We start from the raw sequence: 13,016 nt of genomic DNA, 5'->3' as shown, positions 1-13,016 counted from the left end.
GCAAACAACAAATTTATTCCCTTGCGTGGGTAGAAGAGGTAATAGATAGTGTTATTTTTTTCTCCAAGAGAAGTGCTGATTTAAAGCCAAGTAGATGTAAACTTGTCAGTTTCAGGCAGTTACTTTCTTGCTATTAAAAAGGACCTCTTTGTATTATATTTCAAAATATCCCCCTTTGGTAAAAGACAAAGAGGTGCAGAAATGAAAATGTAATTGCTCTGCCACCCTTGGAGTCTTTGGGGTCTCTCCTGCCAGGGGTTCTCTTTCCCAATGGTCTTCTTTTGCTTCCGGGGCACAGGGACGCGTATCCCACGTGTGAAGTGGTGGAGGTCCAGCTGTGCTACAACGTGGCCAAGCTGATTTACCTGTGCAAGGAGAGGTAAGGGAGGGCTGGCAGGGCGGTGGGCATGGGCAAAGCTGGCCTGCAGCTTTCTGACCCTTCCCTCTGAGATGCCCACCTTCCTTCCTTGCTGGCCTCGGCTCCCCCAGCGAGGATGGGAGGAGGGTGGCTCTGCCCTTTCCTTGCTTAGAAAGCTGGTGGTGACCAGTGGGTAATGACGCGTGTCATTGCGAGTCTGATGTTTGTCCCTCCCACTACAGAAAAAAGACTGAGAAGAGCCTGACCTATTACACAAACCTGCAGGTGAAGACAGGCCAGCGGACCTTCATCAACCCCAAGCCTTGTGGCCAGTTCTGCTGCTGTGAAGTGCGGGGTTGTGAGTGGGTGAGGGTGCTGGGGGCCCACTTGGGGCGTGGGTGCTGGGCCCCCTGATACCCGCACAAGGCCACGTCATCACACAGGGTTGTGTCCTCTGATAGGAGGACGCCATCTCCTACTACACGCGCATGAAGGACAGGCTGATGGAGAGGATCACAGAGGAGGAATGCAGGGTCCAGGACCAGCCCCTGGGAATGGCCTTCGTCACCTTCCAGGAGAAGTCCATGGCCACCTAGTGAGTATGGGTGTGTTCTTTCCTTCCAGACAACTGGCTGTTCCTCTCGGGTTGAGATGGTCCTGCTGGACTGCCATCTCTGGCGTTTGTTTGTGGCGTTTGCATCTCCTTCTCTGGGTGTGGCTGGCGTGGGGGCCAGCCGCCCACTCCACTCACTCCCTCGGTGGGCCCAGCCTGTGTTTGTGTGACGACTGGGCTCGGGTGATTGTAGCTGAGCCCCTCTCTGGTTGTCATAGCCTTACCCCACTGCTGGCTCTCATCAGCTGCCCAGGGATCCTCTTGCCTCTGTGGCCCAGCATTTTCCCAGGTGGGATGTACCCACCCTCCTTCATATATCCACTCTGGAATCAGATTCTCTTTCTGTGTGTGTCCTTCCCATCTCCCTACAGAGGCACCACTGGGGGTGGAATGCTCACTGCTGACAGGAGCCTGGCCCAGGGGAGTGGGTTTTCACCTCGGCTCTAGCTCCTAAAGCACTCTCATGCCTGGGATCTCCATGTCACCTTGTGCTGGGGGCAGCAGGGGATGAGGGCAGGAGAGGGAGGCGGAAGGGAGGTGACCCAGCAAATGCCCCTCCCCCTGCTTTCCCTGCCTGGGGCTTCATGAACCCTGTGAACAGACTCCCTGGATGTGCCCTGCAGACCCTGAAGTGAAGCGGGGTTGAGGGGAAGGCCAGTGAGAAGGGGAAGGGTGTTCTGAGACGGGAGTGGGGGCTGGTGGGTTCTTTGTGGGAGACTAAAGGGGGAAAGAGTGGTGAAGGTGGATGTGGGAGTCCCAGGGAGGGGTATCTGGGGGTCATAAGTAATGCAGTCTCACGCTGCTAGGGGGTCTGGGGGGAGGTGAGGGAGTGAAACGGTGAGGCCACGGCCCCGGCAGGGGGATGCAACCAGCCCAGCTTAACAGGCAGAGTGTAGCAGGGGGGCAGCACGCAAGGAGGAGCCCCCTGTGCTGGGGTGACGGGAACAGTACAGGGGCTTTAGTCAGACAGCTGGGATGCAAACCTCACTCTGAGAGCCTGCATTTCCTCGTCTGTAAAATAGTAATGGTAATCCCTGATTGGCAGGCTTGTTCTAAGGATTGAACAAAGTTCTGCATATAGTGGGCTAAGAGTGACATCTCTTTCACAGCGTTAATTATAATAAGCTAATGATAAAGTAGAAGTCCTGTGCCACGGGGCTCCCAGTCTCCCATGGTCCTATTTGCCCCATATGTCTGTACATGGTACCCTGAGGGGTCTGGACCCTGGTCATTTCTGCATTTCCTGGCAGCATCCTGAAGGACTTCAACGCCTGCAAGTGTCAGGGCCTTCAGTGCAAAGGTGAACCACAGCCTTCGTCCCACGGCAGAGAGCTCGGCATCTCCAGGTGGTCGGTCACCTTCGCCGCTTACCCCGAGGACATCTGTTGGTGAGCCCACAGCCAGGAAAGAGGCCGGGGTGTCCTGTGGGGCTGCCCAAGTCACCTGGAAGAACAGGTGTGACCTGGCACTCAGGGAGACACACACTCTCCTGCACCCCTCTGGGCTGGGGGTGGGGAGTATCATGGGAGGGCCTGTCCACATCCAGGGCTTCACTCCAGTGTTTCTCCCTGGCATCAGTGGTCCAGTAGGATTATAATAGGAGCTGTGTGTGTAATTTTAAGTTTCCTTTTAGCTACATTAAAAAATGTAAAAGAAACTGGGGAGTTCTCTGGTGGTCTAGTGGTTAGGATTCCAGGCTTTCACTACTGTGGCCTGGCTTCAGTCCCTTGTCGGGGAACTGAGATCCTGCAAGCCATGTGGTGTGGCCAAAAAAACCCAAAAATTAAAAATAAGGAACAGGTCTAAAAAGTGTACTAAAATTAACTCATAAGAATTCTCTCTCTATATATAATGTTATCATGGCAACAATTTTTAAAAATTGAAAGGTTTTACAATCTCCTTTTCCTGTGTTGTGGTCTTTGAAATCCAGCATGTATTTGACATTTCTGGCCCATCTCTGTCCAGACCAGCCACATGTCAGCACTCAGCAGCCACCCGTGACTCGAGGCTGCTGTATCAGACAGGGCAGACTTGCATTTAGTGCCAGCTGCCTCTGGCCTAGGGCGCAAACTGGTGACCTGAGCTGTGTCCACGGGAGCCTGAAGCATGATGCCCAGGGCAAGGAGGCCCGGCAGAGGCCCCAGCTCGGCTTGCCGTCCAGCCTGGCCTCAGTTCCTTGTCCAGAGCGAGCTTTGGGCCCTCGCCTCTGCCGGCTGTGCGTCAGCCCCTGGGAGTTCTGCTCTGGTTTGCTGACCTTTCTAAACTTGGGACTGGTTATCACTCTGCTCTTGGTGGAGGCAAGAAGCCAGGGAGTTCCCAGCTGGGCCTTTCGCCTTTGCCTCCTGCCTCCCTCCTCCTCACACCCCAGCTCATGGGCCCCTCGGGGGTCCTATGTCTCTAGTGTATCTGACAAATGCCACATTGGAGCCTTGTTTGGTCTGCTTGGAGGCTCCTGGTGTCTCTTCAGGTAGGTTCTGGCCCCAGACTCCAGCTGAGGAGCCATGTTAGCAGCAAATAACTTGTTTCCCCCCTGAGCTCACAGGGACCCCAAGTTTGACCTTCTTGGAGCTGAAGGTCAGTGCAGGACACTTGCCTGTGCTCCTGAGGTCAGAATGAGCCCTCAGCTGGAGCCCTCGGTCTAGTCACTTGCCTTGCCTGAATCTGACCTTCTGACCCACCTTAGCCAAGTGCACTGTTGGTGTCTTAGGTGACCAGAGCCTGAGAGATAAGCCTCCAGGGCCCGTGTCCTCCTCTCTGCAGGAAGAACCTCTCCATTCAGGGCTTCCGCTGGTGGTTCCAATGGCTGGGCATCAACTTCATCCTCTTCGTGGGGCTGTTTTTCCTGACCACACCCTCCATTATCCTGTCCACCATGGACAAGTTCAACGTCACCAAACCTATCCACGCACTGAATGTGAGTGACCTTTCTGCCAAGCCCCTCCTGGGGGGCTGGCGATAAGAGGGTGGAGTGGGAGGTGGAGGGATGAGGCCAAGGGCTGGCCTGGCAGGGTGGGGGTCAAACTAAACCAGGAGTTTAGTTTCAAACTGAACCACTCGACTCATGTCTGTGTTTTTAAGCCCTGGGCATATATGGCAGCATTTATTACAAAGTGTTTATAGTAATGCTATGTGTATATATGTGTGTGTGTGTGTGCATCCATGTATATGAATATGTATAGTGAAGTCACTCAGTTGTGTCTGACTCTCTGTGACCCTGTGGACTGTAGCCTACCAGGCTCCTCCATCCATGGGATTCTCCAGGCAAGAATACTGGAGTGGGTTGCCATTTCCTTCTCCAAGGATCATCCCAACCCAGGGATCGAACCCGGGTCTCCCACATTGCAGGCAGACGCTTTACCCTCTGAGCCACCAGGGAAGTCCGTGTATGTGTATATGTGTTACTATAAAGATATAGATACAGCTCTAATGGAATCAATCCACATGCTCAACAGTAGGGGAAATTTGAATTGAATGAGGTGTATTCAGTCTGATAGACCATTAAGCTTTCATTAAAAAATTACATAGATTTTGTGGCAGACATGGGGGGCTTATGATAAGATCAGGATGTAAAATTATCTCTCAGCAGTGGTCATAGTGATGTGCGTGTGAAGTGTGCTGCTGTGGGAAGTGGCTAGCAAAGAATGAAAAAACATCTTTTGCTCTCTGGGATAGCAGGATCATGAATCAATTATTATTGTTGATTTTTCTTTACATTTCAGCTTCTGGTAATCTTATTGTATTTACTCTAGATAGCTAATGAATGATTTTTAAAAAAATCTTATGTGAATTGATAACAACTAAACACTCCCTAAAATGGCATCTACCTGGTTTCCCATAATTGGCTTTGCTGAAATATCATCCTCAGTCTTGTTTTTTTCAGTTCCACTTGGCATTTGGTTAATCATACCCTGGGACACACACAGTGGACAGAGGGCCTGAGGGCCTGGTCCTAACTCTGCCATTCCCTAGCTGGTGAATTTAGAGCCTTGCTTTTTCCTCTAAAGACTGGTTTTTCTTCTGTAACACTCTGCCGTGTTATACTCCTGGGGCTGTTGTGATAAATGGCTCAATAGATAATTTTAAAAATGCATAAGTTTTTGTTGAGATTTTCAGCATGTCATTAAAGAATTGATGCTTTTTGAACTGTGGTATTAGAGAAGACTCTTGAGAGTTCCTTGGATAGCAAGGAGATCAGACCAGTCAATCCTAAAAGAAATCAGTCCTGAATATTCATTGGAAGGACTGATGCTGAAGCTGAAGCTAAAGAACTGACTCATTAGAAAAGACCCTGATGCTGGGAAAGATTGAAGGCAGGAGGAGAAGGGGATGACAGAGAATGAGATGGTTGGATGGCATCACCGACTCAATGGACATGAGTTTGAGCAAGCTCTGGGAGTTGGTGATGGACAGGGAAGCCGGATATGCTGCAATCCGTGGGATCACAAAGAGTTGGAAATGACTTAGCGACTGAACTGACTGTATGGTTGGGCTTCCCAGGTGGCTCAATGGTAAAGAATCTGCCTACTAATGCAGGAGATGTAGGTTCGATCCCTCAGTTGGGAAGATCCCCTGGAGAAGGAAACGGCAACCCACTCCAGTATTCTTGCCTGGGAAATACCATGGACAGATGAACCTGATGGGCTATAGTCCATGGGGTTCCAAAGAGCTGCACATGATTTAATAACTTAACAACAACAGTGTATGGTCAAGGCCTGTTCTTTTGAGGAAGGATCTGCTGATTAGAATTCCCCTTTGTCTATTTTATAGAAAAATACCCTTATTTCATTGTTTGTGATTCTAGTTTTAGTTTCTTACAGTAAAGCAAGATCTTAAAGATACTTGCAAAAAGTACAGAATCCTAGATTTCATTTTCGTTGCTCTTTTCCAGTTAATTTACTGTTAAATTCAACAGCATTTTTCAGAAATTCACCTTTATCAAGTCTTTCCAAAGTGTCCAACCTAGTATTCAAAGAAATCTTCTATTGTTACAAGATTCATTTTTTCAGAGAAGGTAATAAGTTAATCAAATCATGAAACTGCAATAACAAGTACAACAGGCATAGACTGGATTGGGAACTAACATGGCACCGTTTTGGGGAGCTGTGAGTGGGCAAGAGGCTGGGGAGGGGCCCTGGCCATCAGTGCTACATCTTCCTTTGGTGTCTGCTGTTGGCTTTTTATAGGTAACAGAAGAGGTTCTCTATCTGGCCAGGAAGATGAGTGGAGTCCAGTTGTATGTGAAGTTGCTTTCATCCCTCTAAAGTGCTATATAGGGACTTGCCTGGAGATCCAATGGTTAAGACTTGGTGCTTTCACTGTAGGGGCATGAGTTCAATCCCTGGTCAGGGAACTAAGATCCCACATGCTGTGTGGCATGACCAAAATTTTAAAAAAATAAAGAGCTGTACAAATGTCAGGTGCTGTTATCATCTATTCAGCCAGCATTATGGAATATCTACCCTGTACCAGGTACAGCATTGGTTCTAGGGGACAGATGCAACCAAAACCGAGTTCACTGAGTCACCATGGCAACAGGTCATGACCCAGATCACCCAGGCTCACAGCTCTCTCTGCTGTGGACTTTTTCTAGGACCCCATCATCAGCCAGTTCTTCCCAACCCTCCTCCTGTGGTCCTTCTCTGCCCTGCTCCCCACCATCGTCTACTACTCTACACTGCTGGAATCTCACTGGACCAAGTGAGTGTTCCGAGACTCACCCCTGAGGGTGGGGGTCTCTGGCCCTGCAGCCTACCAGCATGATGGGCACACAGCAGGGGCCTTCCTGGGAATCCCTGGGGCATCTGAGGGACTGCGAGGGCTCACGTCTGACTTCCTGCAGGTCAGGAGAAAACCGGATCATGATGACCAAGGTCTACATATTCTTGATCTTCATGGTGCTGATCCTGCCCTCCCTTGGCCTCACCAGGTACACATTACCACTTCCTGCTCCAAGTTCAGAGCCAAGGTCACATCCAGAGAAAATGTAAATGGTTTGGAAGTGGATCCAAATTGTTAACAACATTTAAACCTGTCATACCCTCTTGGAGTGCAGTTGTGCTGGCACACTGATACTTTCAGAGAAATAGGTTCTTTCTGCCTTGAAAACAAAAAAGCTTAAAAATGAAACTTATCATGGACCTTCCACTTAGGGAGCAAGTCTAATCATGGCTTTGGTTATTCAGAGGAAGGAAGCTTTTGTGAAAGCAGGCCCTGATGAGTTATGGTGTAATAAGTAACCAGTGTAGATGCAATGTAGAAAACCAATGTAGATCTTGAGATTAGGCCTTTTGCAAAACAAACAACAATCAAAAAAAGCAGAGAGAAAAAAAAAAGAAAATATAGGTATGATCACATGGAGTATTGGAAATAAATTCTTACAGGATTTATTTTTCTTTCAGTTTGGATTTTTTCTTCCGGTGGCTCTTTGATAAAACGTCCTCAGAGGCCTCTATCAGGTTGGAGTAAGTATCAGCCACATTGAGTTCTGGCTCTAGGTCCCAGATGAATGTCCCCCAGAGGCTGGGACTCGGGCGACAGAGGGGGAGGGTACTGTGCTTCAGTGCCTGTAGCCTCTCCATCACCCCTCCAGCTTCCTGGCTGGGCTGCACCCTGGGAATTGACCTACTTTGTGCTACGTGTGCAGAAATGTGGTTAATCTTTTAGGTTAAAACTCAATTAGTGACAGTCTCCTTCATCCTTTGAAACTTACTTACTGAGAACAGAACCGCTTGGGGAGAGGGAACTGCTAGGTCTCAGGGGTGCCAGGGAAGGGAAAGGGGAATAGTAATTAACACTGCAACCAGAATAACTGTCTGGTCCCGGGTTATTTTTGCTATGAGAGTGGAGTTAAACTTATTTTTAAATGTGTGTCCTTGTTAGTATTTTCAGCTTATACCACACCTTTTTAATAATAATACCTGTTATTTAAGAAGATGCTCTGCTAAATGCTTTATTCTGTTTCTCATCGAATCTTCACAACAAGCTATGAGGCAGAAATGATGACTATTTCCATTTTACGGATGGGGAGACTGAGGCCCAGAGATGCTGAAGAACTTGCCCAAAGCTACCCAGCTAGTTAAGAGACAGAGCTGGGATACAGCCCAGCCCCTCTGATACTACACTGTAGGTCCTGATGTAGACCCTAAGGTTCAAGATAAACTTTTCCAAGGGAGTGTTCACAGGGAGGCCTGCGCGTGCCTATCTGAAAGGATAGAGCGAATTTTCTTAAGTTCTCGCTGGGTAACCTGAGGACTTGGGAGCTGGCAGCCACAGACAGACTCACACCCAGCCAGCTCAGGTCTGGGTTGACTGTGATAGCCAGATGGCCGAATCCACGGTCAACTCTCAGTCCCTCCTCTGCCCAGCTGCGGGCTCCTCTCCCTCCCTGGGTGCTCAGCTCGCACACCCGGTGGCTCCCCAGGTGCGTCTTCCTGCCCGACCAGGGCGCCTTCTTTGTGAACTACGTTATCGCCTCGGCCTTCATCGGCAACGGCATGGAGCTGCTGCGGCTGCCTGGCCTCATTCTCTACACCTTCCGCATGGTCATGGCCAAGACCGCGGCCGACCGCAGGAACGTCAAGCAGGTACGAGGGGGGAAGGCGCTGCCTTCATCCCAGAGCCTCCCCACCAGCCACATTGACCTAGTGGAGTGCCAGGCACCGTGCTCAGGGCCTCCTAGTTCGGCCCAGGGCCCCACTGTGGGGAGTGGAGGTGTGAGGAGCCTGTGTGAAGGTGGCCTGGCTGTACCATCCTCCATCCACTCTGTCTCAGGCAGAGGAGAGAGTGGGGAGTTTTGCATTTCAGCTGGCCTGATCTCACACACACACACACACACACACACACACACACACAATTAAGATTCATACATTCCTTTCCCATAGCCCTCTATTTGCATAAATTGTTAGATTACCCGAGAGGTCAAAGACATTTGGAACTGATGGCATTTGTTTTAAGACTCTAAATTGGGTGTGTGGGCTTCTCTTTTACTCTCCTTTGCTGTTGTGGGAACCGTGAGCGGAGAGGCCCTGCATCCTATCACTGAATCTTCAGAGCCCCTGTGAGATGGGCCCTACTGGAGCCCACCTTGCAGACGCACAGACTGAGCCACAGGGAGGTCAAATGCTTGGCTGAGACACACGGCTCGAAGGGGTGGAGCTGACATTGGGTCTGACGTCAGAGTCTGTGGAGGATCGTTCTACAGTCAGACATATCCCTTCTGTCCTTTGGAGGCTCACAGGCCTGTTGGGTAGACACGATTAGAACAAGAAAAACACTATGAAAACATGCTTCATCATGCCTTGAGAGGTCTGGGTGTGAACTAAGTGAAGCTGGAGGAGGCTTGTGGAGGGGCAGAAAGGGCCTTCCTTGAGAGGTGAGGGTTGCTGTGAGTCTCCCATTTCCAAAGTCCTCCCCGATGTGTTCTCCCTGACCACCTAAGAGAGCATGGAGGTGGGCTGGGGTGGACCAATCCCCTAAGTTCCTCACCGTCTCCCCCTCCCAGCACCAGGCCTTCGAGTACGAGTTTGGAGCCATGTATGCGTGGATGCTGTGCGTCTTCACCGTCATCATGGCCTACAGCATCACCTGCCCCATCATTGTGCCATTTGGTGAGTGGCCCTGGAGTGAGTCCCAGGGTAGGCGGGTGGCTGGTTCTGCAGAGTTCCCCAGGACAACCAGCACCAGGACGTCATGGAGCGCCCCAGACAGAGGGCCTCTTGTAACCCCGAGAACCACAAGCTGTGGCTCATAGCCACCAGCCACACCAAATTTAATTTCATGTCTCATGGATTGCTGCCACTGGCCTTGCAAACTGAGACCTCTCTGAGTCCTCCTCCAGTCTGATGGCCTCTGCTGGCTGAGTGCTTCATTCTCAGCTGGTTCTCAGCCAGCAGCACTTGGGGAGGCCGTGTTTGTCACGGTGGCAGCCACTGTCGCCCTCCATGTGGATTACCACACTTCACTCTCTCAGGATCCTTCAAAGCAGGTCTTATTTCTGTCCCCTTTTCACAGAGAAGCACTTAACGCTGTGTTAGTGAGGAATGGAGGCAGGATTTGAACTTAGGACTTTGAAGGCCAAGGTCTCCTTGACTTAGAAGGCCAAGGTCTTGCAAATAAAATACACCTTCAGGAGCTGGCAACAAATGGAAGACTCTGGAAGGAAACAGAACACCCAGGAGACTGTTGACTGAGGTTTAGGAGGAAGTTTTCATTTTCGCTATATAATCTCTTGTACTGTTTTAAAGATCTACGGTAGTGTTACTCTTTCAAAGCAACAACAAAATTTTTTTTTAAGAACCTGACATAACGGAAGAGGCAGCACCTGCGTACCTTCTGTGCCATCCCTGGGTTTAGACCCCTGGGCATCTGTTGACAGCGATGGTGCAGGGGGTCGGCTTGGGTGGGAAAGGAGAGTGGGAGCACTGAGGGGCAAGGGGAGGGTCTCAGCCTGCTGGGACTGCTCAGTGTGGGAGGAAGTTGAAGCCAGGCATCTGGGTGTAAAATCTCTTCTTTCCCCCAAATGGTCCTAGAACTGCAGTGATCCATGAGGATACACAGAAACCTCTGCTCCCTGGGGTCAGAAAGAGGCTAGGAAAGGGGAAGAAGAGAGGAGAGGAGAGAAGGGGAGGGGAGGGGCTGGGGAGAGTGAGAGCCAGGAGATGCAGGTACGCGTGGAGCCCAGCAGCTGCCTGGGCTCCAGCTCTGGCACAAAAAGTGCCTCTGGGAGGCAGGGGGCAGAGCGGCCCCTGGTCCCAGGCGAGGTCCAGCTCACAGCCCGGGCTCTGCAGGCCTCATCTACATCCTGCTCAAGCACATGGTGGACCGGCACAACCTCTACTTCGCCTACCTCCCGGCCAAGCTGGAGAAGAGGATCCACTTCGCGGCCGTGAACCAGGCCCTGGCCGCTCCCATCCTGTGCCTCTTCTGGCTCTACTTCTTCTCCTTCCTGCGCCTGGGTAAGGGGTGGAGGGCAGGAGGCCACCCCCACCCTCCCATTCCCACATCAACACCAGCCAGTCAAATCTCTCACTGCTTTAAGAGCATCAACTCGGTGTCCAATCAGAAGGTGGTACCCCAGGGTGAGGACTGATTGGGTGCAGCACTGACAACCCAGTTCCAAGCTCCTGAGGTCAGCTGTAAGCTGGGGAAGGCCAGGTCCATTGCCCCAGACAGTCTTACAGGGAAGATGAAGGGACTGGACCGCAGGAGAGAGGGAAGTTTGTCCGCGTGATTCTTTTAGGGTCCTCACATGTCACAGTGTGGAGGAGGTAGGGGCAGGCAGGAGGGAAAACTGCTACTCTTGGGAAAAAGGAAAATGCAGAAGAGATGCCTGACTCTTCCCAGGGCACTGGAGACTGGAGGGAACCAACCCAGCAAGGAGGTTGACCTCTTGCCATTGACTCAGTGCCCCAGTGTCCGAAATTGACCCGGGATGATGGCAGCTATTCAGCGCATCACTGTGTGCCCCTGGGGGTGAAGACAGCATCCCAGCTGCTGGAGATGGTGGGAAGGGGGTGGGAATGATGTCTTCTCTTTTATTTTTGGCCTGAGGGAGAAGCCACACAACAGTTCGTGCAGCAGGTGTGACCTCCCTCCATCAAGGCTGGCATCCCTTTGTCCCCAGGTCTGAAGGCTCCCCTCACCCTGTTTACCTTCCTGGTGCTGCTGCTCACCATCCTGGTCTGCTTGGCATATACCTGCTTTGGATGCTTCAGGCACCTCAGCCCTCTCAACTACAAGGTAAAGGGCCCCTCCCCGATCGCTGCCCTGCCAGAGTCTGGCAAAAGATGGTTGGGTTCATCCTCCAGCCCTCCTCCACCTCTTCCCATAGCAACAGATCAGCAGCCCTCTCCAGATTTTATTTATCCACGGGGAAGGCGTGGGTAGTTGGCTGTGATGTGTAGCTTCCCTGCCCTCCCGCTTCCCTGCTCCCTACGCTGCCTTCCCCCTGACACCCCATCCTCTCTTGGGCTGCTGCTGGTAGCTTTGTGCCAGCTGGTACTATTATTCTGGGTGTCAATAGTCTGTTTGTTTACAGGGTGTTAGTTCAGAAAGATCGGTTATGTTTATCATTGCAAGTTTTTGCTGTTATCTGCAGACAGAAGAATCGGCGAGTGACAAAGGCAATGAGGCGGGGGCACACATACCTCCACCGTTCACAGTAAGTGTGTTTCTCACCCGAGCGCTGAGCACCTGCACAGGCCCAGCCAGATGGGCCTTGCAAACATGCTTTGATCTTCTCTCTTAAGACAGAAGTCCCCTGATCATGTGGCAGGAGGGTTTCTGAATTAATGTCATTTGAGAAGGAATCCCTGGTCCCTCCGGATGTTTTCTCTTGCATGTGTGAAGCCACATCCATCACCGAGAAGATAATTAGTTTTACCACAATACATACCCGTCCCCCTCAGTTTCAGTTCCCTGCTCACTTTCCTTCTCTGCATATTTCATGCTTGGTGAGTTTTTGTTGTTGCTGCTGCTGCTGTTGATTTTTCAATTGGGGGATCGTTACTTTACAATATTGGGTTAGTTTCTGCTGGACAACAGTGTGCATCAGCTGTAAGTACACATATACCCCCTCCCTCTTGAGCCTCCCTCCCACCCCTCGACCCCTCATCTCTTTCCTTCTCTGCATGTTTAATGCTTGGTGAGTTTGGGCCTTTACTGAAGCCATTTCGCAAGGCCCTGTGGTTTGATGAAGGTTTATCAGAGCATTTCATCAGCACCTGCCTATGTGAGGTGCTTCACGAGGCATGAAGAGGGTGTCACACTAACTCCTCTCTGAATTCAATAGAAGAGCATGGCACCTGCTTTGGAGGAGGGCACTGTTAGAAAGAAACCAGGACTTCTTTCCTTCCTCGTTCTCCCCGTTTCTGGCCTCCAGGGTCCTGCCCCTATGCTGGGCTTGGGAAAGGAGAATGGAGCCCCAAGCTCCCAGAGCTATGGCTGCTGGCCTGGCAGATCGGGCTGGGACTGACCGACAGGGCTAGGACAGTGCCGATCTGGGTCAGTAGCAGTGTTCTTTGCGATGGCTCCCTCCCACGTGTCAGG

The 13,016-nt window shown here is 51.1% G+C and overlaps 1 protein-coding gene across 4 annotated transcripts in view; it reads left to right on the top strand.

Annotated features, from left to right (window-relative positions):
• TMEM63A (transmembrane protein 63A) overlaps nt 1-13,016 on the top strand; it is a 37,011-nt gene that overhangs the window by 22,494 nt on the left and 1,501 nt on the right. For 2 of the 4 annotated variants that reach the window (XM_069545469.1, XM_069545468.1), the window contains exons 11-23: nt 299-379; nt 601-724; nt 820-953; nt 2,222-2,359; nt 3,732-3,885; nt 6,562-6,668; nt 6,811-6,897; nt 7,370-7,432; nt 8,392-8,554; nt 9,472-9,577; nt 10,757-10,924; nt 11,593-11,708; nt 12,067-12,129. In XM_069545469.1, coding sequence (XP_069401570.1) covers nt 299-379; nt 601-724; nt 820-953; nt 2,222-2,359; nt 3,732-3,885; nt 6,562-6,668; nt 6,811-6,897; nt 7,370-7,432; nt 8,392-8,554; nt 9,472-9,577; nt 10,757-10,924; nt 11,593-11,708; nt 12,067-12,129 — 1,504 coding nt within the window. Of the gene's footprint in view, nt 1-298; nt 380-600; nt 725-819; nt 954-2,221; nt 2,360-3,731; nt 3,886-6,561; nt 6,669-6,810; nt 6,898-7,369; nt 7,433-8,391; nt 8,555-9,471; nt 9,578-10,756; nt 10,925-11,592; nt 11,709-12,006; nt 12,130-13,016 lie in introns of all 4 variants that reach the window. The other 2 variants (XM_069545467.2, XM_069545466.1) reach the window with 1 other exon arrangement.

The sequence above is a fragment of the Ovis canadensis genome, chromosome 12, assembly GCF_042477335.2.
Source record: "Ovis canadensis isolate MfBH-ARS-UI-01 breed Bighorn chromosome 12, ARS-UI_OviCan_v2, whole genome shotgun sequence".
Lineage (NCBI taxonomy): Eukaryota > Metazoa > Chordata > Mammalia > Artiodactyla > Bovidae > Ovis > Ovis canadensis.
The sequence above is the reverse complement of the archived record's forward strand: the minus strand, read 5'-3'. Positions and strand labels throughout refer to the sequence as shown.